The sequence below is a fragment of the Drosophila rhopaloa genome, unplaced genomic scaffold, assembly GCF_018152115.1.
Source record: "Drosophila rhopaloa isolate 14029-0021.01 unplaced genomic scaffold, ASM1815211v1 contig_115, whole genome shotgun sequence".
Taxonomy (NCBI): domain Eukaryota; kingdom Metazoa; phylum Arthropoda; class Insecta; order Diptera; family Drosophilidae; genus Drosophila; species Drosophila rhopaloa.
The window spans coordinates 9,261,972-9,288,155 of NW_025334990.1; the positions used below are offsets into that span (position 1 = coordinate 9,261,972).

The following is a 26,184-nucleotide window of genomic DNA, read 5'->3' on the forward strand; positions in this document are numbered from 1 at the left end:
AGGCGGCCGGCAAAGGCAAAATGCAAAATGCAAAAGGCAAAAAGTTGTTGACGAGGCCAACAACACGCGGTGTTCCCAAGCGGTCCCCCATCTAAGTACTAACCGCGCCCGACGCTGCTTAATTTCGGTGATCGGACGAGAACCGATGTGTTCAGCGTGGTATGGTCGTTGGCGAAAGTCGCATGTCTAAGCGTTGGGCTTATACTCTGATTTTTGCTCATTCCCAGAGACAGAGTCAGCCACTTGTTTCTATTCATACTTGCCACTAACCTTAGGGAAATAGTGGAATTGCTTTTGATAGTATTAAAAACATTGAGGAGGTTCTGAACGTATCTCTTGGAAAATCAGCGCGAGAAAAAATTTTGGAACAAGCGATAGAAAATTGGATGGAGTTTTGATTTGAGTTGGCTGGCCGAAATGGTATTGAGATTGGGTAGAATAAAAATATAAAGGCGGCCGGCAAAGGCAAAATGCAAAATGCAAAAGGCAAAAAGTTGTTGACGAGGCCAACAACACGCGGTGTTCCCAAGCGGTCCCCCATCTAAGTACTAACCGCGCCCGACGCTGCTTAATTTCGGTGATCGGACGAGAACCGATGTGTTCAGCGTGGTATGGTCGTTGGCGAAAGTCGCATGTCTAAGCGTTGGGCTTATACTCTGATTTTTGCTCATTCCCAGAGACAGAGTCAGCCACTTGTTTCTATTCATACTTGCCACTAACCTTAGGGAAATAGTGGAATTGCTTTTGATAGTATTAAAAACATTGAGGAGGTTCTGAACGTATCTCTTGGAAAATCAGCGCGAGAAAAAATTTTGGAACAAGCGATAGAAAATTGGATGGAGTTTTGATTTGAGTTGGCTGGCCGAAATGGTATTGAGATTGGGTAAAATAAAAATATAAAGGCGGCCGGCAAAGGCAAAATGCAAAATGCAAAAGGCAAAAAGTTGTTGACGAGGCCAACAACACGCGGTGTTCCCAAGCGGCCCCTCATCTAAGTACTAACCGCGCCCGACGCTGCTTAATTTCGGTGATCGGACGAGAACCGATGTGTTCAGCGTGGTATGGTCGTTGGCGAAAGTCGCATGTCTAAGCGTTGGGCTTATACTCTGATTTTTGCTCATTCCCAGAGACAGAGTCAGCCACTTGTTTCTATTCATACTTGCCACTAACCTTAGGGAAATAGTGGAATTGCTTTTGATAGTATTAAAAACATTGAGGAGGTTCTGAACGTATCTCTTGGAAAATCAGCGCGAGAAAAAATTTTGGAACAAGCGATAGAAAATTGGATGGAGTTTTGATTTGAGTTGGCTGGCCGAAATGGTATTGAGATTGGGTAGAATAAAAATATAAAGGCGGCCGGCAAAGGCAAAATGCAAAATGCAAAAGGCAAAAAGTTGTTGACGAGGCCAACAACACGCGGTGTTCCCAAGCGGTCCCCCATCTAAGTACTAACCGCGCCCGACGCTGCTTAATTTCGGTGATCGGACGAGAACCGATGTGTTCAGCGTGGTATGGTCGTTGGCGAAAGTCGCATGTCTAAGCGTTGGGCTTATACTCTGATTTTTGCTCATTCCCAGAGACAGAGTCAGCCACTTGTTTCTATTCATACTTGCCACTAACCTTAGGGAAATAGTGGAATTGCTTTTGATAGTATTAAAAACATTGAGGAGGTTCTGAACGTATCTCTTGGAAAATCAGCGCGAGAAAAAATTTTGGAACAAGCGATAGAAAATTGGATGGAGTTTTGATTTGAGTTGGCTGGCCGAAATGGTATTGAGATTGGGTAAAATAAAAATATAAAGGCGGCCGGCAAAGGCAAAATGCAAAAGGCAAAAAGTTGTTGACGAGGCCAACAACACGCGGTGTTCCCAAGCGGTCCCCCATCTAAGTACTAACCGCGCCCGACGCTGCTTAATTTCGGTGATCGGACGAGAGCCGATGTGTTCAGCGTGGTATGGTCGTTGGCGAAAGTCGCATGTCTAAGCGTTGGGCTTATACTCTGATTTTTGCTCATTCCCAGAGACAGAGTCAGCCACTTGTTTCTATTCATACTTGCCACTAACCTTAGGGAAATAGTGGAATTGCTTTTGATAGTATTAAAAACATTGAGGAGGTTCTGAACGTATCTCTTGGAAAATCAGCGCGAGAAAAAATTTTGGAACAAGCGATAGAAAATTGGATGGAGTTTTGATTTGAGTTGGCTGGCCGAAATGGTATTGAGATTGGGTAGAATAAAAATATAAAGGCGGCCGGCAAAGGCAAAATGCAAAATGCAAAAGGCAAAAAGTTGTTGACGAGGCCAACAACACGCGGTGTTCCCAAGCGGTCCCCCATCTAAGTACTAACCGCGCCCGACGCTGCTTAATTTCGGTGATCGGACGAGAACCGATGTGTTCAGCGTGGTATGGTCGTTGGCGAAAGTCGCATGTCTAAGCGTTGGGCTTATACTCTGATTTTTGCTCATTCCCAGAGACAGAGTCAGCCACTTGTTTCTATTCATACTTGCCACTAACCTTAGGGAAATAGTGGAATTGCTTTTGATAGTATTAAAAACATTGAGGAGGTTCTGAACGTATCTCTTGGAAAATCAGCGCGAGAAAAAATTTTGGAACAAGCGATAGAAAATTGGATGGAGTTTTGATTTGAGTTGGCTGGCCGAAATGGTATTGAGATTGGGTAAAATAAAAATATAAAGGCGGCCGGCAAAGGCAAAATGCAAAATGCAAAAGGCAAAAAGTTGTTGACGAGGCCAACAACACGCGGTGTTCCCAAGCGGTCCCCCATCTAAGTACTAACCGCGCCCGACGCTGCTTAATTTCGGTGATCGGACGAGAACCGATGTGTTCAGCGTGGTATGGTCGTTGGCGAAAGTCGCATGTCTAAGCGTTGGGCTTATACTCTGATTTTTGCTCATTCCCAGAGACAGAGTCAGCCACTTGTTTCTATTCATACTTGCCACTAACCTTAGGGAAATAGTGGAATTGCTTTTGATAGTATTAAAAACATTGAGGAGGTTCTGAACGTATCTCTTGGAAAATCAGCGCGAGAAAAATTTTGGAACAAGCGATAGAAAATTGGATGGAGTTTTGATTTGAGTTGGCTGGCCGAAATGGTATTGAGATTGGGTAGAATAAAAATATAAAGGCGGCCGGCAAAGGCAAAATGCAAAATGCAAAAGGCAAAAAGTTGTTGACGAGGCCAACAACACGCGGTGTTCCCAAGCGGTCCCCCATCTAAGTACTAACCGCGCCCGACGCTGCTTAATTTCGGTGATCGGACGAGAACCGATGTGTTCAGCGTGGTATGGTCGTTGGCGAAAGTCGCATGTCTAAGCGTTGGGCTTATACTCTGATTTTTGCTCCTTCCCAGAGACAGAGTCAGCCACGTGTTTCTATTCATACTTGCCACTAACCTTAGGGAAATAGTGGAATTGCTTTTGATAGTATTAAAAACATTGAGGAGGTTGTGAACGTATCTCTTGGAAAACCAGCGCGAGAAAAAATTTTGGAACAAGCGATAGAAAATTGGATGGAGTTTTGATTTGAGTTGGCTGGCCGAAATGGTATTGAGATTGGGTAAAATAAAAATATAAAGGCGGCCGGCAAAGGCAAAATGCAAAATGCAAAAGGCAAAAAGTTGTTGACGAGGCCAACAACACGCGGTGTTCCCAAGCGGTCCCCCATCTAAGTACTAACCGCGCCCGACGCTGCTTAATTTCGGTGATCGGACGAGAACCGATGTGTTCAGCGTGGTATGGTCGTTGGCGAAAGTCGCATGTCTAAGCGTTGGGCTTATACTCTGATTTTTGCTCATTCCCAGAGACAGAGTCAGCCACTTGTTTCTATTCATATTTGCCACTAACTCAGGGAAATAGTGGAATTGCTTTTGATAGTATTAAAAACATTGAGGAGGTTCTGAACGTATCTCTTGGAAAACCAGCGCGAGAAAAAATTTTGGAACAAGCGATAGAAAATTGGATGGAGTTTTGATTTGAGTTGGCTGGCCGAAATGGTATTGAGATTGGGTAAAATAAAAATATAAAGGCGGCCGGCAAAGGCAAAATGCAAAATGCAAAAGGCAAAAAGTTGTTGACGAGGCCAACAACACGCGGTGTTCCCAAGCGGTCCCCCATCTAAGTACTAACCGCGCCCGACGCTGCTTAATTTCGGTGATCGGACGAGAACCGATGTGTTCAGCGTGGTATGGTCGTTGGCGAAAGTCGCATGTCTAAGCGTTGGGCTTATACTCTGATTTTTGCTCATTCCCAGAGACAGAGTCAGCCACTTGTTTCTATTCATACTTGCCACTAACCTTAGGGAAATAGTGGAATTGCTTTTGATAGTATTAAAAACATTGAGGAGGTTCTGAACGTATCTCTTGGAAAATCAGCGCGAGAAAAAATTTTGGAACAAGCGATAGAAAATTGGATGGAGTTTTGATTTGAGTTGGCTGGCCGAAATGGTATTGAGATTGGGTAGAATAAAAATATAAAGGCGGCCGGCAAAGGCAAAATGCAAAATGCAAAAGGCAAAAAGTTGTTGACGAGGCCAACAACACGCGGTGTTCCCAAGCGGTCCCCCATCTAAGTACTAACCGCGCCCGACGCTGCTTAATTTCGGTGATCGGACGAGAACCGATGTGTTCAGCGTGGTATGGTCGTTGGCGAAAGTCGCATGTCTAAGCGTTGGGCTTATACTCTGATTTTTGCTCATTCCCAGAGACAGAGTCAGCCACTTGTTTCTATTCATACTTGCCACTAACCTTAGGGAAATAGTGGAATTGCTTTTGATAGTATTAAAAACATTGAGGAGGTTCTGAACGTATCTCTTGGAAAATCAGCGCGAGAAAAAATTTTGGAACAAGCGATAGAAAATTGGATGGAGTTTTGATTTGAGTTGGCTGGCCGAAATGGTATTGAGATTGGGTAAAATAAAAATATAAAGGCGGCCGGCAAAGGCAAAATGCAAAATGCAAAATGCAAAAGGCAAAAAGTTGTTGACGAGGCCAACAACACGCGGTGTTCCCAAGCGGTCCCCCATCTAAGTACTAACCGCGCCCGACGCTGCTTAATTTCGGTGATCGGACGAGAACCGATGTGTTCAGCGTGGTATGGTCGTTGGCGAAAGTCGCATGTCTAAGCGTTGGGCTTATACTCTGATTTTTGCTCATTCCCAGAGACAGAGTCAGCCACTTGTTTCTATTCATACTTGCCACTAACCTTAGGGAAATAGTGGAATTGCTTTTGATAGTATTAAAAACATTGAGGAGGTTCTGAACGTATCTCTTGGAAAATCAGCGCGAGAAAAATTTTGGAACAAGCGATAGAAAATTGGATGGAGTTTTGATTTGAGTTGGCTGGCCGAAATGGTATTGAGATTGGGTAGAATAAAAATATAAAGGCGGCCGGCAAAGGCAAAATGCAAAATGCAAAAGGCAAAAAGTTGTTGACGAGGCCAACAACACGCGGTGTTCCCAAGCGGTCCCCCATCTAAGTACTAACCGCGCCCGACGCTGCTTAATTTCGGTGATCGGACGAGAACCGATGTGTTCAGCGTGGTATGGTCGTTGGCGAAAGTCGCATGTCTAAGCGTTGGGCTTATACTCTGATTTTTGCTCATTCCCAGAGACAGAGTCAGCCACTTGTTTCTATTCATACTTGCCACTAACCTTAGGGAAATAGTGGAATTGCTTTTGATAGTATTAAAAACATTGAGGAGGTTCTGAACGTATCTCTTGGAAAATCAGCGCGAGAAAAAATTTTGGAACAAGCGATAGAAAATTGGATGGAGTTTTGATTTGAGTTGGCTGGCCGAAATGGTATTGAGATTGGGTAAAATAAAAATATAAAGGCGGCCGGCAAAGGCAAAATGCAAAATGCAAAAGGCAAAAAGTTGTTGACGAGGCCAACAACACGCGGTGTTCCCAAGCGGTCCCCCATCTAAGTACTAACCGCGCCCGACGCTGCTTAATTTCGGTGATCGGACGAGAACCGATGTGTTCAGCGTGGTATGGTCGTTGGCGAAAGTCGCATGTCTAAGCGTTGGGCTTATACTCTGATTTTTGCTCATTCCCAGAGACAGAGTCAGCCACTTGTTTCTATTCATACTTGCCACTAACCTTAGGGAAATAGTGGAATTGCTTTTGATAGTATTAAAAACATTGAGGAGGTTCTGAACGTATCTCTTGGAAAATCAGCGCGAGAAAAAATTTTGGAACAAGCGATAGAAAATTGGATGGAGTTTTGATTTGAGTTGGCTGGCCGAAATGGTATTGAGATTGGGTAGAATAAAAATATAAAGGCGGCCGGCAAAGGCAAAATGCAAAATGCAAAAGGCAAAAAGTTGTTGACGAGGCCAACAACACGCGGTGTTCCCAAGCGGTCCCCCATCTAAGTACTAACCGCGCCCGACGCTGCTTAATTTCGGTGATCGGACGAGAACCGATGTGTTCAGCGTGGTATGGTCGTTGGCGAAAGTCGCATGTCTAAGCGTTGGGCTTATACTCTGATTTTTGCTCCTTCCCAGAGACAGAGTCAGCCACGTGTTTCTATTCATACTTGCCACTAACCTTAGGGAAATAGTGGAATTGCTTTTGATAGTATTAAAAACATTGAGGAGGTTGTGAACGTATCTCTTGGAAAACCAGCGCGAGAAAAAATTTTGGAACAAGCGATAGAAAATTGGATGGAGTTTTGATTTGAGTTGGCTGGCCGAAATGGTATTGAGATTGGGTAAAATAAAAATATAAAGGCGGCCGGCAAAGGCAAAATGCAAAATGCAAAAGGCAAAAAGTTGTTGACGAGGCCAACAACACGCGGTGTTCCCAAGCGGTCCCCCATCTAAGTACTAACCGCGCCCGACGCTGCTTAATTTCGGTGATCGGACGAGAACCGATGTGTTCAGCGTGGTATGGTCGTTGGCGAAAGTCGCATGTCTAAACGTTGGGCTTATACTCTGATTTTTGCTCATTCCCAGAGACAGAGTCAGCCACTTGTTTCTATTCATATTTGCCACTAACTCAGGGAAATAGTGGAATTGCTTTTGATAGTATTAAAAACATTGAGGAGGTTCTGAACGTATCTCTTGGAAAACCAGCGCGAGAAAAAATTTTGGAACAAGCGATAGAAAATTGGATGGAGTTTTGATTTGAGTTGGCTGGCCGAAATGGTATTGAGATTGGGTAAAATAAAAATATAAAGGCGGCCGGCAAAGGCAAAATGCAAAATGCAAAAGGCAAAAAGTTGTTGACGAGGCCAACAACACGCGGTGTTCCCAAGCGGTCCCCCATCTAAGTACTAACCGCGCCCGACGCTGCTTAATTTCGGTGATCGGACGAGAACCGATGTGTTCAGCGTGGTATGGTCGTTGGCGAAAGTCGCATGTCTAAGCGTTGGGCTTATACTCTGATTTTTGCTCATTCCCAGAGACAGAGTCAGCCACTTGTTTCTATTCATACTTGCCACTAACCTTAGGGAAATAGTGGAATTGCTTTTGATAGTATTAAAAACATTGAGGAGGTTCTGAACGTATCTCTTGGAAAATCAGCGCGAGAAAAAATTTTGGAACAAGCGATAGAAAATTGGATGGAGTTTTGATTTGAGTTGGCTGGCCGAAATGGTATTGAGATTGGGTAGAATAAAAATATAAAGGCGGCCGGCAAAGGCAAAATGCAAAATGCAAAAGGCAAAAAGTTGTTGACGAGGCCAACAACACGCGGTGTTCCCAAGCGGTCCCCCATCTAAGTACTAACCGCGCCCGACGCTGCTTAATTTCGGTGATCGGACGAGAACCGATGTGTTCAGCGTGGTATGGTCGTTGGCGAAAGTCGCATGTCTAAGCGTTGGGCTTATACTCTGATTTTTGCTCATTCCCAGAGACAGAGTCAGCCACTTGTTTCTATTCATACTTGCCACTAACCTTAGGGAAATAGTGGAATTGCTTTTGATAGTATTAAAAACATTGAGGAGGTTCTGAACGTATCTCTTGGAAAATCAGCGCGAGAAAAAATTTTGGAACAAGCGATAGAAAATTGGATGGAGTTTTGATTTGAGTTGGCTGGCCGAAATGGTATTGAGATTGTGTAAAATAAAACAAGAAAGAAAAGCTAACTTCGGACGAAGCCGAAGTTGATATACCCTTGCAGAATATTCTGTAAATTATATTCTTCAAAATCATTCATATGATGTATTCTTAATACTCATAAAAAGTCCCAACTTCCTAACTTTAAAAACACCAAAGTTATGGCATTTCCAATCGTTCAGTAATATGGCAGCTATAGGATATAGTCGACCGATCATTATGAAATTTGGTAGGTCGGATTGATTGGCCAAAAATAAAACCCATAGAAAATCCCAACTTCCTAACTTTACAAACACCCAAGTTATGGCATTTCCGATCAATCAGTTATATGGCGGCTATAGGATATAGTCGTCCGATCCTTATGAAATTCGGTAGGTCGGATTAATTGGCCAAAAATAAAACTTATAGAAAATCCCAACTTCCTAACTTTAAAAACACCAACGTTATGGCTTTTCCGATCGTTCAGTTATATGGCAGCTATATGATATAGTCGCCCAATCCGGCTCGTTCCGACTTATATACTACCTGCAATAGAAAGACAACTTTTGGGAAAGTTTCAAGCAGATAGCTTTAAAACTGAGGGACTAGTTTGCGTAGAAACGGACGGACGGACGGACAGACGGACAGACGGACATGGCTATATCAACTCAGGAGGTGATCCTGATCAAGAATATATATACTTTATAGGGTCGGAAATGTCTCCTTCACTGCGTTGCAAACTTTTGACTGAAATTATAAAACCCTCTGCAAGGGTATAAATATAAAGGCGGCCGGCAAAGGCAAAATGCAAAAGGCAAAAAGATGTTGACGAGGCCAACAACACGCGGTGTTCCCAAGCGGTCCCTCATCTAAGTACTAACCGCGCCCGACGCTGCTTAATTTCGGTGATCGGACGAGAACCGATGTGTTCAGCGTGGTATGGTCGTTGGCGAAAGTCGCATGTCTAAGCGTTGGGCTTATACTCTGATTTTTGCTCCTTCCCAGAGACAGAGTCAGCCACTTGTTTCTATTCATACTTACCACTAACCTTAGGGAAATAGTGGAATTGCTTTTGATAGTATTAAAAACATTGAGGAGGTTCTGAACGTATCTCTTGGAAAACCAGCGCGAGAAAAAATTTTGGAACAAGCGATAGAAAATTGGATGGAGTTTTAATTTGAGTTGGCTGGCCGAAATGGTATTGAGATTGGGTAAAATAAAAATATAAAGGCGGCCGGCAAAGGCAAAATGCAAAATGCAAAAGGCAAAAAGTTGTTGACGAGGCCAACAACACGCGGTGTTCCCAAGCGGTCCCTCATCTAAGTACTAAACGCGCCCGACGCTGCTTAATTTCGGTGATCGGACAGAGTCAGCCACTTGTTTCTATTCATACTTGCCACTAACCAAATCGTGCATATAGACATTTACATTAAACTATTTATTTGTAAGAAGTAGCCCCATTTTTTTGTGGCCGTAGCTACGTAAAGAAAAGCTTTAATTAAGCCAAAGTAAAGTTGGCGCTCGTAAAAATTCCAATGTCAATGAAAACTTCATAAATCAAACGAGTAGTTCGCTTCCTTGGAAATTCTTGAAAAAAGGCGTCGAACTATTCCGGACTCCCCATTCTGCCAGCAGCTAAATATTTCTTAGCTTACGTGTCTATTTGCAAAGGGGTAGCTGATCCACTACCCTTCGTTCCATGGCCCTCCAACCCCGAAGATTTCATGAGGGATGGGCGTGGTGGGGGCGGGTCAGTTGACGCTGTTGTTTTCATAAGCTGTTGCCATTGTTGTTGCCGCTGCTGCATTTGTTTTGGCATGTTTATTGCACTGTCAACGGCAATGCATGAAAAGTTTTAGTTAGCCAAGTTAAGTTGTTGCTGGTGACAAACCCTCTGCGTGCAGGACCCGTATTTGCTCCCCGGGAGTTATCCGGCTCTCCTCTGCCCGATCCTTTGCCCGACCGTAACTGTTAATGTGTTTGAAGTCAAATTGTCGGCAGTCACGTGACCAGCAGCAGCAACTGTGACCTGCAACAGCCAAACAACTTTATCCATGATTAATCAGTTGCATTTAAATGTGTATGATATCCTGGGCAGGGCTCGTCCTATGCTGAAAACTGCAGTCATCTGACTTTTTACTCCTCCTTTTTGGCCAAGCTCGAGTGCTCATATCCGGCCGGCAGATGGGCGAACTGCTTATGATTAATTTAATGCATTCAAAATTTAACTACAACTTCATTTCGCGTTATGACGCCGGGCAACAAATCGCCGTGCGTTAATTAATTTTAATAACCATCTTTATTCCCACCTAACAGCTGGCCAAGTCACGCGTGTGTGCTGCCTTAACTGTGCCATCGTAAATGTTTAATGGCAAAACACTTAGTTGGCCAAAGTGGAGTGCTTTGGTAGCGCAACAAACGTACACCCACGTATTCAAATGAAAAAAAGAATTATACTTAGAAATGGCTGCATAAATAAAAATGGTTTTATCAAATGGGTTTTACCATGTTCCTAGGAAATTAATTATAAAGTGCTCTCATTTAATTTGAAATGCAAAAGTTTTGACTGGAAAAATTGTAATTTCGAGTGGATACAAATATAACGAATATGCTTGTCAGTCAGATGTTCACTTTCAGAGAACATATATTCACGGAAGTCAATTTGTGCTTAACAGATATGACTATGCATAATCGTAACATACGACAATTCTTTGGCTTCATTTTTTACACCACCCTTATAAGGATCGAGTGGGTTTCCTTAAAGGGGGTTTTCCTTTGTGGCCCCGTTCCGAGAATTGCTTTCCCTTTGAATTCATTTCTTTTGTGGCGGTAGGGCAGCAGTGTATTGTAAATATTCATTACATGTGTGCAGCAAATTTTAATTTTTTCGCAAAACTGCAAAACCGAAAGAGGGTGGCTCACACACTTACCATACCGCACCGTACAATATACAATATACAATATACTTCTGGCTCCCAACGCATTTTCCCCTTGAGGGCCGAGGGTTGGCACTGAGTGCACGACATTCATTGTGCTTAATGAACACTCGCATCCATTACGCTTGCATTATGTATGTAATGTCATAAATAATCAACAAAAAACGTGCGCAACGAAAACCATAAAAAATTTGCCAATATTGCTTAAAATACCGGCAACAGATGCCGCAAATTCGCCATGCCAATGCCATGTGGTTTTCTATTTTCACTAAATTGTATTTTGTGTTGCGGTCTAAAAATATGATCTTTGAGCTCTCAAAAGTTATTTTCAAAATACTGATTAATTTTTTTTGGTATCACATGAATTAGTGTTACATTTATCAAACAGCAAAATTCAAGTTTTAGCAGATTAAGTAAAAGTAAAAGATCTTAAATGGATTCGAAATATTGCAGTCATCTTTTGTACTTTTAAATCGAATTGACATCCATAGAGCGTGTTATAAATCACATTTGTTTGTTTTCCAAATATTTACGTATTTAGTTGGAGTTTAGTACTTCGAAATGATCCCTAAATGGTGAACAAAAAGCTAACACATCAACCCCTTCCTTGTATTTTGTGTGTTTAACAAATGTGAACTACAGATGCCGCGGAAATATAAAGGGACTTGTATCTCATATATCAGCACATTCTTCTGTCTGTTTTCCGAATGGGTAACGCTCTCCACAGAGAGATTTCAATCGAGTGGTTCACCAACAACCCTTTTCACGCTGTTAACCAACTATCTGTGACCCTCGCTTTTGTCACCCTCCAAGGACCCAGATGCCCAGGTTTTGGAATGGTTCTGGCTCTGGCATTGGCATTGGCATACCTGCCGCGCTCGTAACCCGCCATTAATACTCATTAGTAGCCGAGGTTCGGCGTGTGCCTTTATCAGCCATTTAGCCACTTTGTGTAATCCCAGGGAGCACAACAACCGCAACAAAATGCGTGCTTATTTGGGTGTGGGCTAAGGTCTTGGGTTGTGTTTTTATTTTTCTACTTTTTTGTCTATACTCTTAATAATATTAAAAAATACACCCATGGGGACAACGATTCGGTTTGTTTGTTTGGTTAGTTTCGCTGATGGTGGTGGCTTGATGTATCTGACCGTTTGCTGGGGCAGACGCATAAATTTCCTTTGTCTAAACCCCCAAGACAATTAGAGGCACGGCAGGGAAATGCCAGGGGCGGGTGTTTCGGTGTTTTGGTGGCTCGGTGGTTCGGTGGTTCAGTGAGTAAGAAGTGCAAAATCGTTTTATATCCATTGAGAAAGACAATATAACAAAACACATACAATGCCAGTGACATGCGACGTTTCTCAAGTGATAAATGATGTCGCCCGTTACTTGCATTGGCTTTTTGAGTAGCAGGCGTCTCTTCAGTTTGAGGCACGTTTATTTGCGCTGTAAAATGGTTTAGCATTTGCCTAGCCCCTCTCCTTTGCGTTCTTTTTCTACATCACCGTCTGACTTCCGTTTCCTCAGCTTTTTTTTTGTTCTATTTTTTGAGTGTGTGCCGGGCAAAATGAATTGCATGGCTTGTTTACTGTCATGTTAGCCAAACGAGTTGACAAGCGCAACGGCATTTGATTAGCCCGGAGGAAAGGCTTGCCATCTAATACTAGTGGGAGCTACGCAGCAGATTGAAGTAGCTGTAGGCCCCACGCATAATCTGCAAAGGGACGTTTGAAATCGATGAATCTGGGCAATCGAGGAATCCTTACGTCTATAAAAGTGGTCAGATTCAGTTCGACCAGCAAAGCGCGCATCTTCATCGGCCGCTGGGCATGCATCATCACAAAGAGCACCGTCCGTTGCAAAGATACTTCGAAGTTGTACCATCCACACGAAAAGTACGCAATGGACAATTCATCGTGCTGAAAAAAAAATCAAAACTTAAACGAGTCTACCAAGGGAAAGCGAAGTAAACAAAAATCGTCTGGGAAGAGGATAAATGAAAAAGGTTCGAAGGATATGGAAGGATTTTGAATTGATCCGGTTTTATCCGATATGTGTATCTACCTCTTTTTTGTGCTAAGAATGAAATCATACAAAACAGATGAAAAACAAATCTTTACAAATAAAATAAAATAACTCATGACCATTAATAAATAAAAGCGATTTTAAACAATATTAATTTAAATGTACCCACACATTCAACAATTAATGTGGCATGCCAGTGGTACAACCACAGTATACCCGCCATTACAAAAATATAAATAAACATGAAGAAGTAATCCATCTTGCCGGGAACCTGTAAGAACACATTTGACATTATTTGAAAAATCATGTTTAAAAGGTTTCAACATACGCCAACGGCCAATGCAAAAAAGAGAAAGCACATGGGAATCGAAAAGATAATAAAATCTGCCATTACTGGCACGCAGATCAGCTGCTGTAGCTCCTTGACATATTTCCGAATCCTTATCTGCTCCTCTATGAATTCCTTGAAGAGTTGCATTCTCCAGTAGGTTAGCTCAGAAGGAGATAGACGATCTATATCCAAATATGGATTAAGACGTGTTATCTATTCAAAGTCCAACCATGAATAAAAAAAAAGTTAGAAAGTTAAGCCAAAGATACTTACATCCATCTCCTCAACCCGCTTGTTGAGTACCTGCAGCTTGAGGTTTACGTACTTCATTAAGCAAGTGATAAAGGTATGCCACAATGGGATGACTCCGATGCCGAGAGCCAGAACGTACCAAGCTCCAAAATATCTGATCACGAAATTGTCGATCAGCTCTCCAAAGGGATACAGTTGGAACATCAGAATGGGTTGCTCTTCACCTCGTCGCACCGCCGGAACATTGAACACCGATTTCGGTAGAAAGAAAGTCCTGTAGATGCAGTCCAAATAGGCCATCGATCCAGCAAATATCGAAGGCACCCACAGGGCCAAGGTGATGTTTCTCGTATAAACCTGCGTTTCAACCACCAGTTCCATCTCCCGATCATCAGCTTCGGATAGTAGGTTCTGGAGATCCGCGTTGGCCACTCGCAAAAGATGAACTACTCCTGATTGAGCACAGGTTTAGAGTAAATCTCTAAATATTATTGATTTGGGAGGAATCTAAAAACTATTAAACTTACTGCCCCTTTGCACGTAGGCATTAAAAGTGGCAATGGACATCGCAACATACTGGACGGCAGTGGCCCAACTTGTGGCCCCATCATTGAGGTTCTCGTAACCCCGAAAAACCCGGACCAGCATTAAAGCGCAACCCAGCCAGAGGGAGGCGGTGAAAAATATGCCACGGCAGAGGCTAAACCAAGGCCTCCGTTGATCCGTGGATGCCACATACCCGTACCATCGAAAGCAACGAAGATGGAATGCAAAGATGGGATCGTCGAAGGTCTCCGGCGAGAGGCGTAGATCCTTAACTCTGAACATTATGACTGTTTGGCTTGCAACACTTTCGAGGGTCTTTTATAGGGACATAGAGCTAGCTGTTTTGGGTGCTAAGTGGGATAATTATCAAGGGTCCCTGTTAACTGCCAATAATTGTCAAATAATTGTCAACTGTTTACTGATTTAACGACAGGTGCTGCAGTTCTGCATAGACGATTTGGCAATGTACAAAGTGTATGCCCTCTGGCAGATGGCCTTCAAATGTTGTTGCCAAGTTTAAATTTGATTTGCATGTTACGCTCTTCTGGCACCCAAAACTTTGTCCACAACCAGGAGCTGTAATGTCAAACGTGTTTAGGCAGCGTTGCATGCGAGTGAAATAAAACTTTCAGCCCAACTTTTTCCGGCCACCATTCGAGAGTGTCCTTTTCCGGCAGCCAGGCCAGAGTGTAATCAGGTAATGGAAAACGAATAAATAAGGTCTCACAGTCGAGTCTCAGTCCTCCAGGCTTTAATAAAATTAATTTTTGATCTCTGTTCGTTGGATCGAATTGCAGAAAGGAGCAAAACGGCAAACCAGGTGAACCAAATGGGGTCCGGAGTCAATCAAGTGGTCAGATTGCGTTACCAACTATCGACTATCGACCCACGTAACCTCACATGGGGGCCAAAAGGTCCTCCCGGCAAATGGCATTCAAGGAAATCAAATGCGAGGACCCTAGGCGGAGGTCGGCAAACGGGAATCGGGGATTGGGGATTGGGAATCGGAATAGGAGAATCTCGATTCGTTTTTGCATGTGACAATCATATGCAGGAGCTGAGTAATTCGCCAATATATACATGGGTTCCTGGGCCTGGGCATGGCCATCATCGGATATTGTATCTGTGGAGCGGAGCGTGTGCGGCACGAGTGTGTCGTCTATTTCACAATTTGCATTTAATATCCTTGTGTGAATAATTTACAAATGCAATAAACGTAAATGCGTTGGAGGAAACGCACTCAGACATGACTGGGTGCGAACCGATCCCAGTCCAGCACCGAATCCAGCATGAAAATGCTTCACAAGCTCCGAGCTTCGGGAAAATGTGAGGAAATGGATGGGGAGTTTTCGGGTGGGATAACTCAGTGCACGCATATTTGTATGTTGCATGTTTGCAACTGTCTCTCTGATGTTTGTGTTTGCAAATGTGTAAATGCATTCGCAGCTCCTCGTATTTGTCTGTCTGCTGGCGTGAAATTTGCTGTAAGCAATAAGCCTGTGAGGATATTGAAAGTCACTCGTTTCTGGTATTTACTTATGCGTTTGTTTCATGCTCGGTTGCGAAAATGAAAGAGGAAGGATTCGGAGGAGTATCTGTCTGTATTGGCTTGGCTTGGCTTGGCGCTTTTCACGCCACATTTGCCGGGGCAGAGTAATCGGATATTAGCTCGCCTTGCTTATTGTTATGGCATATTTATTGGTAGTCGGAATTGCACACGATGCTGCGTTCAGTTTTGTGGTTAACTTGCAGCTTTAACTGCCCCATAACTAAGGGGATTCCCATTGGGAGTTCGTGTGGTCTGACTCCATCTCCCCTGACATCTTTGTGGGTTTTGTGGCTTCCGTTTCGAAATGGTATTTCCATATTTACTACGATTGCGGTTCATTTACAAGGCTAAAAGTTCAGTCCGAAAGTGGTTGCAAATAGTCATTTAACCCTTCCTTATTGATATCTTTATACTGATCATCTTTAAACCCTTTAGTTATTGGTATCTATAAATATACAAATCTATATGATAATGATTATCTTAGTCGTAAAGTTAAAGTTTGTAATGTACGCGTATCCAACAAAGAGGCTAAAGAGTATCATCCATCATTGAAATAATATTAGTTTGCCATTATGTTGGCAGGAAATCTTGTGTAATCTTTTTCACAACTAGCGAAAACTTGAAACTCTGCAACTTTGAACATTGTTGTTGGCCATGAAATATAGCCATATTTAACCTTAAATAAAGTCTTTCAAAAGTTCATAGACTTAAAGAGCGGGAGGTGCTTTCTTGGGTGTTGGGCGCCAACCAGCCACTAAATTGTTTACACGCAATTTCATCAAAACAATAAATCATGCAGTTGAATCGGCACAACAAAGGCGGCGACAACGACGACGTCCGCTTTCCCGCTTTTCCGCTTTCCTTCCAGACGACGTGACGTCAAGTTGACATTTGGTGAAAATCAAATCAAAAGCATTTTTCCGCACAGCGGAAGTGGCGCAAGTAGCGAGTCAAACTTGGCAAACACACATTTATAACTCGGGGGTTATAGTGGGACCCACAAACACAGAAATCCCCAACATGCCCCATGTACATATATATATATATAGCTCCTATATGGAGTAAAAGTATATATTTGCGCTGAATGCCTGACGGTCAGGTCATCAATCGTGTGGCTGAAAGAAGGAGCAGCCAGGCAGCTTCAGTTGCGCCATTTTATTTAATTTATAAGTATAACATTTAATATTAATTATACGCCACGTAAGCTCATTGCGCACGCCGCTGAAAAGCCAGGCCCTTAAATATGTACGAATGGGTGTGCGATGTGTGTGTGTGTGGCTAGGGGCCACAGCTTTTTATTTCGCTCATTAACTATGCATGTTTGTTGGCACTGCAATGGCCACAATGGTCAACATCGGTGGGCGAGCGAAGGGGGCGTGGCAATGGCAGGACGAAAGGGCTGGAGTCGAAACAGGAACAGCGGAAAATTCCCATTTTAACCCTTTTTTTCACTTTTTCTTTGGCAATGCGCAAGAAAAAGAAAAACAACTACGAGATTGCACTATATTTGAGCGATAAGTTGAAAGCGGTACACCCTTTGTTGGAGTTTCTTTTGTTATTTGAAATATTTGAGGATATGTTTTGGTAAATTCTTATATAATGTATAAAACTGTGGAAAGAAGATCGAACATTTGTGAACTTTGTTAATCGTTCGACATTTGTGCTTTAAAATGTATATAACATATAAAATATATATAAAGCTTATTTGTTAAATAAGTCTTTGAAAAACTAAGATTATTTCAAATTAAAAATTACTCCTTTTCTTTTTTAGTTTAAAGACAAGCTTAGCAATACAAATTTTTTCATGGCAAACTTTTAGAGAAGACAGAATACTGCCTATAATTGAACTGCATTTTTAATCATCATCATTAGATCTAGCTTTTTTTAAAACAATCACAAAATTAAAATGAGAAACTCGAGACCCACTATCAGATATAGGGCATTACGGCAAATAAGAGAACGAATGCGAAGCGTCCAAGTAAAAGTCCATAATGTTTAAATTGTGGTTCTCTACAAAAGCGAAAAATCAGCACAGCGAGTTTTTATTTGCATTAAGAAATTATAATTATGGCAGCTGCTTTCCCTCGCTGTCCAACCCCTTCTGCCCCTTCCCCCTCCCCATCCACACCCACATGCCCCCTCATCAGCGTGTTTCTACCGCTTTTGGGGTTACTTTTGCCCTTTGCCGTAGTTTGTTGGCTTGTGTCTGACGGGTCTGGTGGTGCCTGGTTGCCTGTTTCCCTGGTTCTTCGGCTTCTCTGGCTCCCTGGCTCTCTGGCTGCGTGGGGTGCACACTTTTTTAATTGAAAAGTGCAAAATAATGTTAAAGAAAAGTAAAAAGTAGTCGTAGCACAAAGTATACGCCAAGTATCCCGACCCCGTTCGCACTCGTTCCCTGTCCCCTTGCCATTTGGAATCCCGAGAGGCACGCCATCGTTTGTTTGTACTTGTGTAGGTAGCGAGCATTGTGGGCAGATGAATGCAGTTTGCTGCCTCTTGCCTCAGTTTTTCTATCCTTTTTATTTCTCTGTGCCCCAGGGTTCGGAATGCGGGGGCTGGTTTGCGTGTCCCGCTTCGAGGAGCGTTCCGAGGCATAAATTGTGGCCAGAACAGAGCGTGAGGATGGCTTGTTTCTTCCCGGTAGCTGAGTTACTTGGGGGGTTCATTTTTACGAAAGGTGGGACCTGGTTTTACACGGCTAAGGGTGGATTAATCGCAAGGGTAAAGTGGTCAGCAGCGAAATCTTACAAGTTTCAATCGAAAAGTCAGACCTGTTTTCTCGTTTTTTTGGTACAAATTTATGCTTACCATTTAAACTGGAAATTTTTACTTTTACTCAGATTAAAACATTTTCTTAAAGAAAACTTGCCGTATACTAAAAATTCTATTGTTGGTGCTTTTGTGTTCAAATAAAATATCAGAATTAAAAGAATATTAATAATGAAATGCAAATTTGGCATTTTAAGATAATTTTTTGATATGAACAAGACTGCCCTGACAATTATTTTAATTTTTATTTGCGTATATACAAGAATGAATAGCGATACCACATCTTAAGCTCTAAAATTTTAAATCAATTCTTTGTTCATGACTTAATAAAGTGAAGTGCCAATGCTGACAACTATTAAGGCCTAGAAAATGTTTTAACCAAATATCTGGATAAATAAGAGATACATTTTCAAAGGCTTTAAAACCATTTAAATAAATTAGATTACCCAAGGCCAGCGTCCAAATCACTGGCTATCGAGGTGGGCAAGTGTTCCATTGATGGGCAATCTTAAGATACTTCCTGCGGGTAATCAGCTTATATAATAAGTTGCCTTTCCACACTCTGCCAGTTATCTAATTTGCAGTGCCGGAATCAACACTTTGTAAAGCTGCCATAACAAGCGTTAAGTGGATGAAAGCCAGCTTCCATTTATCGGTAATTGCGTCGCTCGCTGCGATTGTCGGGGCGTTCCATCGAGCGCTCTTAGCTCGAAATGCATACAATTTGCGCTACTTATGCTAAAATCGCAGCTGCATTCCAGCAGCCCAGCAGCCATGGAGTCATCATGGAGCATGGAGCATGGAGCATGGGGCATGGAGCACCTGGCTGGTTTTGCAGCCAGAACCAGAGAGAGTTTGCCATCTTCAATCGGCGGCGAAGGCCCAATGAAGCATGTAATTCGCCCAGCACTAGCGCGCTACAAGTAATACCAAATTGATGGCGCGAAAATTACGACAAGCGCTTTGAGCCAAAGTTAAGAAGCCGAGGCAGCGGGAAGAACCGTTAGGAGGCTATGGCTAAAGCTATATAGTTTCAGCTCCAGATCCAGCTAGAGATCCAGTCAACTGTGAAATGCAACTTGCAGGCGAAATTGCAGCATGCTGCATTTTATTTCGGGCCCCGCGGAGTTAATTGTGTGAGCCATCGACGACGGACGAGATTGGTTATGGGCCACAATGTGTGCTTGTGTGTGGCGCCTTCTAGACGGTTTAGTTCGCAAATTGGCCTACAAACTTGTCACCATTTATCTCACTCAGTGTCAGCGGCATTTTGAGAAGGCGCAGGAGGAGCCATATTCGCATATACGCAAACTTATTTGAGCGCGTCTGTCTGGGGCTGGGAAAACTTTGCCAGTCTGCTGCCATAAAATGCGTGTCGAGAACACAGAATGACACTTAAGCGGTACGAGTCCTGAGCCCCTGACAATATTGAATATACCGAGGCAAACACTCGCCGGCACACTCAATCAGGTATCATTTAGGAGGCAACCATCAATCTTGGCATCATGCGCCCATTCCAAATCCGAATCCGACTTTATCTCAAGTGACGTGCAGACGTACGCATAGATACTCGCTGGCGGCGCAGGCAAATGTATTTGGCAATGTTTGCCATTGTTTGGCCAACAATAACAATCGATGTCACCAGCAGGAGCATCACAGAAACAGCCCCAAAAGAGCTCAAAAAAACTAAACTAAAAGCGGGAACACTTGAGAAAAATCTCCCTTTTGTATTGCATACTTTTGGGCGACAGTGAAAATCGCTATAGCAACAGCATCATCATCGCTCATAATGAAAATGATGATGATGAAATGGAATGCGGGCTGGCTGTCTGAAGAAAACTGAAAGTGTTGTTATACACTTTCGCAATAAGGTATGATGTGCGACATGGCCATCAATCTGTCACTTGCATTCACCTTTTTACACCAGTTCCCACAATGACATTCTTGATCTACAAAATAAAAGCAATTTAAAATATATGAAAAACAGACAATTGAATAAAACATCAAAATATAAAGTAATTTAAATTATTTCAAAAATTTTATTTTAAATGATATATCTAGCGATTTAACAGTCCTTTAGCATTTAACATTGTTAATCAACAAATTTGCTTTATAATATCAAATAAATAATTCCCATAATACATGACTATTTTCATTTAATTACAAAAAAACAAATAAAAATGTCCACTGCTAAAAGTTCACATATTATTGGTTGACTTTAATATTTACTTCTCATTTACGAAGCCCAAGCTCCTCTTAAAAACTTTTGAACCCAGAGCATTGACACTCACTGTGGACATTTTGCATGGGTCACGCCCATGGAAACGTGCAGGACCTTCAGAAATTTGTGTGAGCTAAGCTCCCACAAGCATTCGAATTAGCCCTTTGAGGTCGGTGGGCATTGACATTGCACAGCTACGGACTGGCCCACCATCAACGCCATCCTTTCGGCTTGGCACGCGCTTTTGTGCGAAAATATGCAATTGAAATGTTAAATAAATAAAGGCGTAAATACTTGAAGGGTAAGCCAACAGAGCAACAAGAAGTGTGCACATTCAAGCGCTGTTGGATCCGGCAGATACACAAAAGTGCAAATACATAAGGGGAGTACACAGCCCGTTATGCATTCCATAACTTTGCAGTCGTCGGCAGACGTTGACGTTGAAACGAATGAATGAAAATATGCAGGCAACGTGATTCCGCCACAGCTAACGGGCCACCCAGTCCCGATTGCCACTCCCACTTTCGCCGCCCACAGCCCTAACGCCCCCCATCAACGCCCATTTTGAATCCTCGACCTCGACGGCGACGCCATATTGTTTGCGCGCCATTGGGAAACGTTACCGTTAGCCATCGCCATCGCCATCAGCATCCGTTACCTTCTTCACAGTTACCTGATACACCCAAAGAATTTTGAGGTCGAATCGTTTTTGGATTAACTTTCCCGAATTAAGCCTCAATTAAAAGGATTCTAAATATGGCAATATTATCGTTTTAAAGTTAGATTTAATGTCCTGTCTTATAAATCTAAACTACGTTACTTGATTGATTTAAAAAATTAAACTATCTAAATCAAATGTTTATACATATTTTAATAAAATACCGACATATTCTTTGACCTCTCCCCTTATAACTATTAAACATTTTTTTTCAAGTTCATAAAAATATACTCTTGTGTTAAACCTGTGGTTCTTTTTCTGTAAATTCCTTTTTTATTATCTTACTTCATTTATAGTTTTTATAGATTTGTTTTTCAAAAGAGCGAAATTGCCTTTCCTTTCTATGATTTCAGTAATTTCAGTGATAAATAGGTCACCTAATCTTAATTAGTAATTAGGAACTGTTATAAAAATTATTTATAATCAAATTAATAATAATGTATTATACCTTTTTTGGATTTTTTTAACAGTGAAGAGACGAAAAGTAAAAATATGAAATAATAATTTTCCAAACATTCACTGGACATTTTCTTTAACTGTAAAGGGACGGATTATTTAGAAACAAAATAAATAATGATATTTCATATATTCATGGCTATTTTTTTTCTTTAAGTGTTTCTGGTACCTGCTCGGGAAAAGCGGTAACAGCAAAAGCAACAGCACAGCAAAAGCGATGGCAACGGCAACATTCGTTTGCTGGTATTTTCTGTCGAGTTCAGCGTAAATTCATTTCCACTTGAATTTACAATTATGCGAAACTGTTGTTGAATGGGTTTTGACTTGGCTGATGCCGAGGTGGGATTGGATTGGAGTGGTGTTGGGTTTTTGGGGGACTCTGCATTTCCCTTAGTCTATCTCGGTTTATGCATATTTCCTGCTTTTGCCATTGACAGCGGCATCAGCAACTTGGCTGTTTAGCTTTTAATAAACTGCGGTTGGTTGGTCGGCGTCTCCGGAAGGTGAAGTCGATGCGAAATCTGAATGTAAAGCAGCGCCCTGGAAATTGTCAACAGCAGCGGCAAGGAAGCTAGTGAAAAGCGTGTTGCCGTGGCAACGTCTAAAGCAGGGATCGTGCTCGTTCAAATCCTGTTGGAATGTAATTAAGCTCATGGCTTTGGGTGTGAAACTGACTGATTCATGGTGGGAGTGTTACATTCAGAAAATATTGTGTTGTAATTTAGTTTAACATATATATATATATTTTAAAAGTACGCTGTAGACAAAACTTGCACCTAAGTTTACTTAATTTCAAAACCCATAATAAATACCTAATGTTCTTTGCATATACTAACATTTTACATACATAAATAATTATTTTAATTGGTATAAAGAATAATATTCAGATATTTTAAATAATTAATAGTAATAATTTTAGTATTTAAAAAATAATTGCAGAAAACTAATACTCACACATTTTAATAAATAAATATTTGTTGAAAGAAAGTAATAAATAGAAAATCTATTTTTGAGATATTTTTCTCTGTGTCCTAATCTAAAAACCTTTTAAAACGCAGTAAGAAGTCAATTATAAATATTTTATTTGACGAAAAGAATCTGTGCTCTTACTTTCCAGATCTCTTCTTATCCAGATAAGTTTTCGACCGGTTTCGAGAGCTCTTATCCCTCGCAAAGTAACTTTTTAGCAACAACTTTTTCAGGCCCAGGCCAAAAGCATTCCCGGATGCAAACTTTTGCCATCCTGCACTTTCGGCTGGCAACCAGTGCAATTCAATGTCATATCCTTGAAAAAAAGGGTGCATAAAGGGCGAAGGAAGCCCGGTGGCCATAAAAAATCGGCTGGCTAAAGTTCTGTTATTGAAAGTTCATCGATGAATGTGAAAGGAAAACATCCAGCTCCTTGCCTCCTGCGGCAGACGCATCTGCAAGTCCGATGTCCTGGCTTGTTGGCTCCTGGGCTTGCGGCGGCTTACAGCCCATTTCCTTCTGCCTTTTCAACGATTTCAGTTCCTTTTTGTGCCCGGGCTCTACTAATTTCCTCGGCCAGTCCTGACAGTCCAGACATCGTCAGCGGCATATCCTGGAGCCTGCTGCTTAGCCAACATTTGTATGTGGCCGATGCGTTGGCCTGTTGTTTGCACTTTTATTTGTATTTCATTTTCAATTGACTGGCAGGCGGAGATCCCGGCCTTTCCTACCTGGGCTCTTTGTGCATTTCAGCCATTCATCAGAGTTATTTACTTTTTAACGAGTTGATTTCATTCAATTTGTTTGCCCAGGTTTCAGTGGCTATTACCGGAGCTGTCCAGATGCCCCCGTGTCCCCTGTCCCGTGTCCCGTGCCCCGAAACTTTCCTTTAAGCTGCAACTGAGCCCCGTTAAAGTCAACCACCCATCGCAGCCATCCTGCTCATCTTCCAATTTGAAGATTTTCCGATGCCATCGAACTCCTCGCGTTGCGCAATTTTCGGGCTCTTGTTTTTCTTTTGTCCCTTTTCGCTTGGTGCGAGTGCTCCGTCAACTTTTCGATGCCTTCGGCGCTGTTCGGTTTCAATAAATATTTTCACAATGAAGAAATTAAAAATTCCTCGGAATACAATATGTAGCCTGGCCCCAAAATCGCTGAGAATCGGGCCACAGCGCCTCCAGGCGGCAGCGTCTATTTATATATGAAAACTTAGTTTGTCTTCGATAACAACAACATGGGGCTGTGGAATCGCAAAGAGTGTCCCGACCCTGACAATTCGATTGAAATTGTTGCCGGTGGCTATGATTTTATGAGTGCTCTGTTTGCCTTTTCGCCAAAGCGGTTCGAAATAATTAAATTGCTGGCATTTCACAGATGCTTGCTAGAATATTTACCAAATTAGCCACCAAAAAGGCTATCAGGGTACAAAATAAGAGATGAACTTGGGGGAAATTTTGAAATAAATCAAATTGGATAGGAAGCAACAGTTTAACTGCCATGCGAGAGATATCTAGAAAGTGAACTTTTTAAGGAAACCAGTCTATTTTAACTATTTATAATTACTTCATGCTAAGTAATAGAAACTACTTGCTGAAATGCTATTTATTTGAAATTTTGTGTATTGTAATGAAATTTAGCGGTGTTCAGCTTTAAATAGTTATATGATGATATAACTAGTTTGCTCTCATACAAGTAAATGCAAAGGAAACAACAGTAAAGATTTATTTTTGGTAAATAACGATAGTTTTGTAGATGTTAGCTTCCAGAATCCTAAGATGAATCAACTAAAAGTATCCTTAGTAAATGAAGAACTAATTTATTTGAAGCCCATTTACTGATAGCAGTACTAAGCACTTATATATTACACTTAAAATGCTGTTTTGGTACATTTCTTGACTTTATGGTTCTGTTCTATTGCTGCTGCTAGCCTTTATTGCTCTTGGAAGTATTTTGCTCGACACTTTTTGGCTGATTAGTAGGATCTTTAGGCTCCCTGGAAGCAGCCCAACATCTTGAATGCCGTATCGCAGGCATTGTCCCCCTTGACCTTGCTACACCTATCCAAATCCTTTTCGATCGAAGCCATAAGGTTGGTGTTGGCATAGTGAGCCTTGATCTTGTCGGTCAGCAGTTTGCCCGTGGAGTCCATGTAACCACTCTTGACCAGAATGCATTGGGTGGAGCACTTGACATTGTCCTTGGCATCCGCGTGTTTCACCTTGCCCGATTGTAAGTCGGCCAAATCCTGGGCCGAGACTCCATTCTCTTTCATGCAACCGTCCACCGTTTCCTTGGAGACCCGGGGATCCATGGTGTTTTGCTGTTTGGATAAAGGGTTTATCCATTTTAGTGACTTGAAAGTAATAGTGCAAATAATTCTTAACTCACGGACAGAATTCCTGCAAGGCAGCTGAGTAGCAGAGTCAATGCCAAAGTAGCCCTCATTTTGCTTAGCTTTTTTGTTTACTAATCGCTCGCTGAAATTACATCGGTTTTTATAGTTCGAGCTGCACCTTGCGTGACGTTTTGCATTTGTCAATTCTTTTTGTCCCGCATATTGATTATCACTAAAAGCAGAGAAGCATTGGTCACGCTGACTGACTAACTCCGAAAGTTATTCCCACTGCCAAGGTCGGCAACCTGTGGGTCGGGCTAATTACTGATTTGCAGATCGTAAATTTGCTTTACAGTTTAGGAAGTCACCTAATTCTCGAAAAACTACTCTGAATATTAAGCAATGAATTTTCAGAAAGCTATAAAATTAAAAGCGAAAGAGGAAAGTAAAAAGAGAACTATGACTCAACTTTTGTAAATAAATTCTGTATAAATTAGCACCAGTTGGTTATGAAAACTAATGGCTTTTTAGTTATTTCATACAAGTTGATAAACTGGGCAAAAAAAAATCAGTTGGAAAATGTAAATGTTTTTAAATATTGAATAAACGTATAAATTCAAATAATAACAATAAGTATATATAAATAAAAAGTAGAATATCATGTCCCCTCAAATTCTTATTTAGTTTTAAAGAGTTGATAATCGTTTCGCGATGATTTTTAGGGATTATTCAAAAAAAGTTTTAGTTCGGTTTAATTTTTAAAAATTATTTGACAGGGCAGCAGAATGTCAGGCTGAACCAAACACGTTTATTTGTTTTGTAATTACTTTTGCTATCTGCTTAATTATGCATAATTTGTTGTTCATTTTCGGGAGAATATTATCAAAATGCATTTGTTTAGAATGCGACACAGCTATTAACGAATGGGTCAACTGAATAATTTGCCACTTAATCCATTAAAATTTGTGATGGAAATGCCTTGATTAATTTGCACGCTCAGTCTAGCGCATATTTTAATTGGAA

General features: G+C 41.7%; 2 protein-coding genes and 19 non-coding genes across 21 annotated transcripts; all 21 read right to left on the reverse strand.

The window, feature by feature from the left end:
* Window positions 1-54: 54 nt before the first annotated feature.
* Window positions 55-173, reverse strand: LOC123036952. The gene has a single exon (XR_006417238.1). It is a non-coding gene; the product is annotated as a 5S ribosomal RNA (ribosomal RNA).
* A 331-nt stretch (window positions 174-504) lies between these two features.
* On the reverse strand, window positions 505-623 carry LOC123036953. The gene has a single exon (XR_006417239.1). It is a non-coding gene; the product is annotated as a 5S ribosomal RNA (ribosomal RNA).
* A 331-nt stretch (window positions 624-954) lies between these two features.
* LOC123036988 lies at window positions 955-1,073 on the reverse strand. The gene has a single exon (XR_006417279.1). It is a non-coding gene; the product is annotated as a 5S ribosomal RNA (ribosomal RNA).
* Window positions 1,074-1,404: 331 nt separating this feature from the next.
* On the reverse strand, window positions 1,405-1,523 carry LOC123036954. Its single transcript, XR_006417240.1, has one exon. It is a non-coding gene; the product is annotated as a 5S ribosomal RNA (ribosomal RNA).
* Window positions 1,524-1,847: 324 nt separating this feature from the next.
* On the reverse strand, window positions 1,848-1,966 carry LOC123036975. The gene has a single exon (XR_006417263.1). It is a non-coding gene; the product is annotated as a 5S ribosomal RNA (ribosomal RNA).
* A 331-nt stretch (window positions 1,967-2,297) lies between these two features.
* Window positions 2,298-2,416, reverse strand: LOC123036955. The gene has a single exon (XR_006417241.1). It is a non-coding gene; the product is annotated as a 5S ribosomal RNA (ribosomal RNA).
* Window positions 2,417-2,747: 331 nt separating this feature from the next.
* On the reverse strand, window positions 2,748-2,866 carry LOC123036956. The gene has a single exon (XR_006417242.1). It is a non-coding gene; the product is annotated as a 5S ribosomal RNA (ribosomal RNA).
* A 330-nt stretch (window positions 2,867-3,196) lies between these two features.
* LOC123036958 lies at window positions 3,197-3,315 on the reverse strand. Its single transcript, XR_006417245.1, has one exon. It is a non-coding gene; the product is annotated as a 5S ribosomal RNA (ribosomal RNA).
* Window positions 3,316-3,646: 331 nt separating this feature from the next.
* Window positions 3,647-3,765, reverse strand: LOC123036959. The gene has a single exon (XR_006417246.1). It is a non-coding gene; the product is annotated as a 5S ribosomal RNA (ribosomal RNA).
* Window positions 3,766-4,095: 330 nt separating this feature from the next.
* On the reverse strand, window positions 4,096-4,214 carry LOC123036960. The gene has a single exon (XR_006417247.1). It is a non-coding gene; the product is annotated as a 5S ribosomal RNA (ribosomal RNA).
* Window positions 4,215-4,545: 331 nt separating this feature from the next.
* On the reverse strand, window positions 4,546-4,664 carry LOC123036961. The gene has a single exon (XR_006417248.1). It is a non-coding gene; the product is annotated as a 5S ribosomal RNA (ribosomal RNA).
* Window positions 4,665-5,002: 338 nt separating this feature from the next.
* On the reverse strand, window positions 5,003-5,121 carry LOC123036962. Its single transcript, XR_006417249.1, has one exon. It is a non-coding gene; the product is annotated as a 5S ribosomal RNA (ribosomal RNA).
* A 330-nt stretch (window positions 5,122-5,451) lies between these two features.
* On the reverse strand, window positions 5,452-5,570 carry LOC123036963. The gene has a single exon (XR_006417250.1). It is a non-coding gene; the product is annotated as a 5S ribosomal RNA (ribosomal RNA).
* Window positions 5,571-5,901: 331 nt separating this feature from the next.
* Window positions 5,902-6,020, reverse strand: LOC123036964. The gene has a single exon (XR_006417251.1). It is a non-coding gene; the product is annotated as a 5S ribosomal RNA (ribosomal RNA).
* A 331-nt stretch (window positions 6,021-6,351) lies between these two features.
* Window positions 6,352-6,470, reverse strand: LOC123036965. The gene has a single exon (XR_006417252.1). It is a non-coding gene; the product is annotated as a 5S ribosomal RNA (ribosomal RNA).
* Window positions 6,471-6,801: 331 nt separating this feature from the next.
* On the reverse strand, window positions 6,802-6,920 carry LOC123036966. The gene has a single exon (XR_006417253.1). It is a non-coding gene; the product is annotated as a 5S ribosomal RNA (ribosomal RNA).
* Window positions 6,921-7,250: 330 nt separating this feature from the next.
* On the reverse strand, window positions 7,251-7,369 carry LOC123036967. The gene has a single exon (XR_006417254.1). It is a non-coding gene; the product is annotated as a 5S ribosomal RNA (ribosomal RNA).
* A 331-nt stretch (window positions 7,370-7,700) lies between these two features.
* On the reverse strand, window positions 7,701-7,819 carry LOC123036969. The gene has a single exon (XR_006417256.1). It is a non-coding gene; the product is annotated as a 5S ribosomal RNA (ribosomal RNA).
* A 1,070-nt stretch (window positions 7,820-8,889) lies between these two features.
* On the reverse strand, window positions 8,890-9,008 carry LOC123036984. Its single transcript, XR_006417274.1, has one exon. It is a non-coding gene; the product is annotated as a 5S ribosomal RNA (ribosomal RNA).
* A 3,645-nt stretch (window positions 9,009-12,653) lies between these two features.
* On the reverse strand, window positions 12,654-14,426 carry LOC108042825 (odorant receptor 56a). The gene is made up of 6 exons (XM_017121285.1): window positions 14,126-14,426; window positions 13,620-14,050; window positions 13,344-13,559; window positions 13,185-13,286; window positions 12,757-12,909; window positions 12,654-12,704 (listed from the first exon to the last, which is right to left on the reverse strand). The coding sequence occupies exons 1-6, from the start codon at window positions 14,424-14,426 to the stop codon at window positions 12,654-12,656; spliced, it is 1,254 nt and encodes a 417-aa protein (XP_016976774.1).
* A 10,191-nt stretch (window positions 14,427-24,617) lies between these two features.
* On the reverse strand, window positions 24,618-25,306 carry LOC108042823 (general odorant-binding protein 56h). Its single transcript, XM_017121282.2, has 2 exons — window positions 25,215-25,306; window positions 24,618-25,146 (listed from the first exon to the last, which is right to left on the reverse strand). The coding sequence occupies exons 1-2, from the start codon at window positions 25,269-25,271 to the stop codon at window positions 24,811-24,813; spliced, it is 393 nt and encodes a 130-aa protein (XP_016976771.1). The 5' UTR covers window positions 25,272-25,306; the 3' UTR covers window positions 24,618-24,810.
* Window positions 25,307-26,184: the final 878 nt, after the last annotated feature.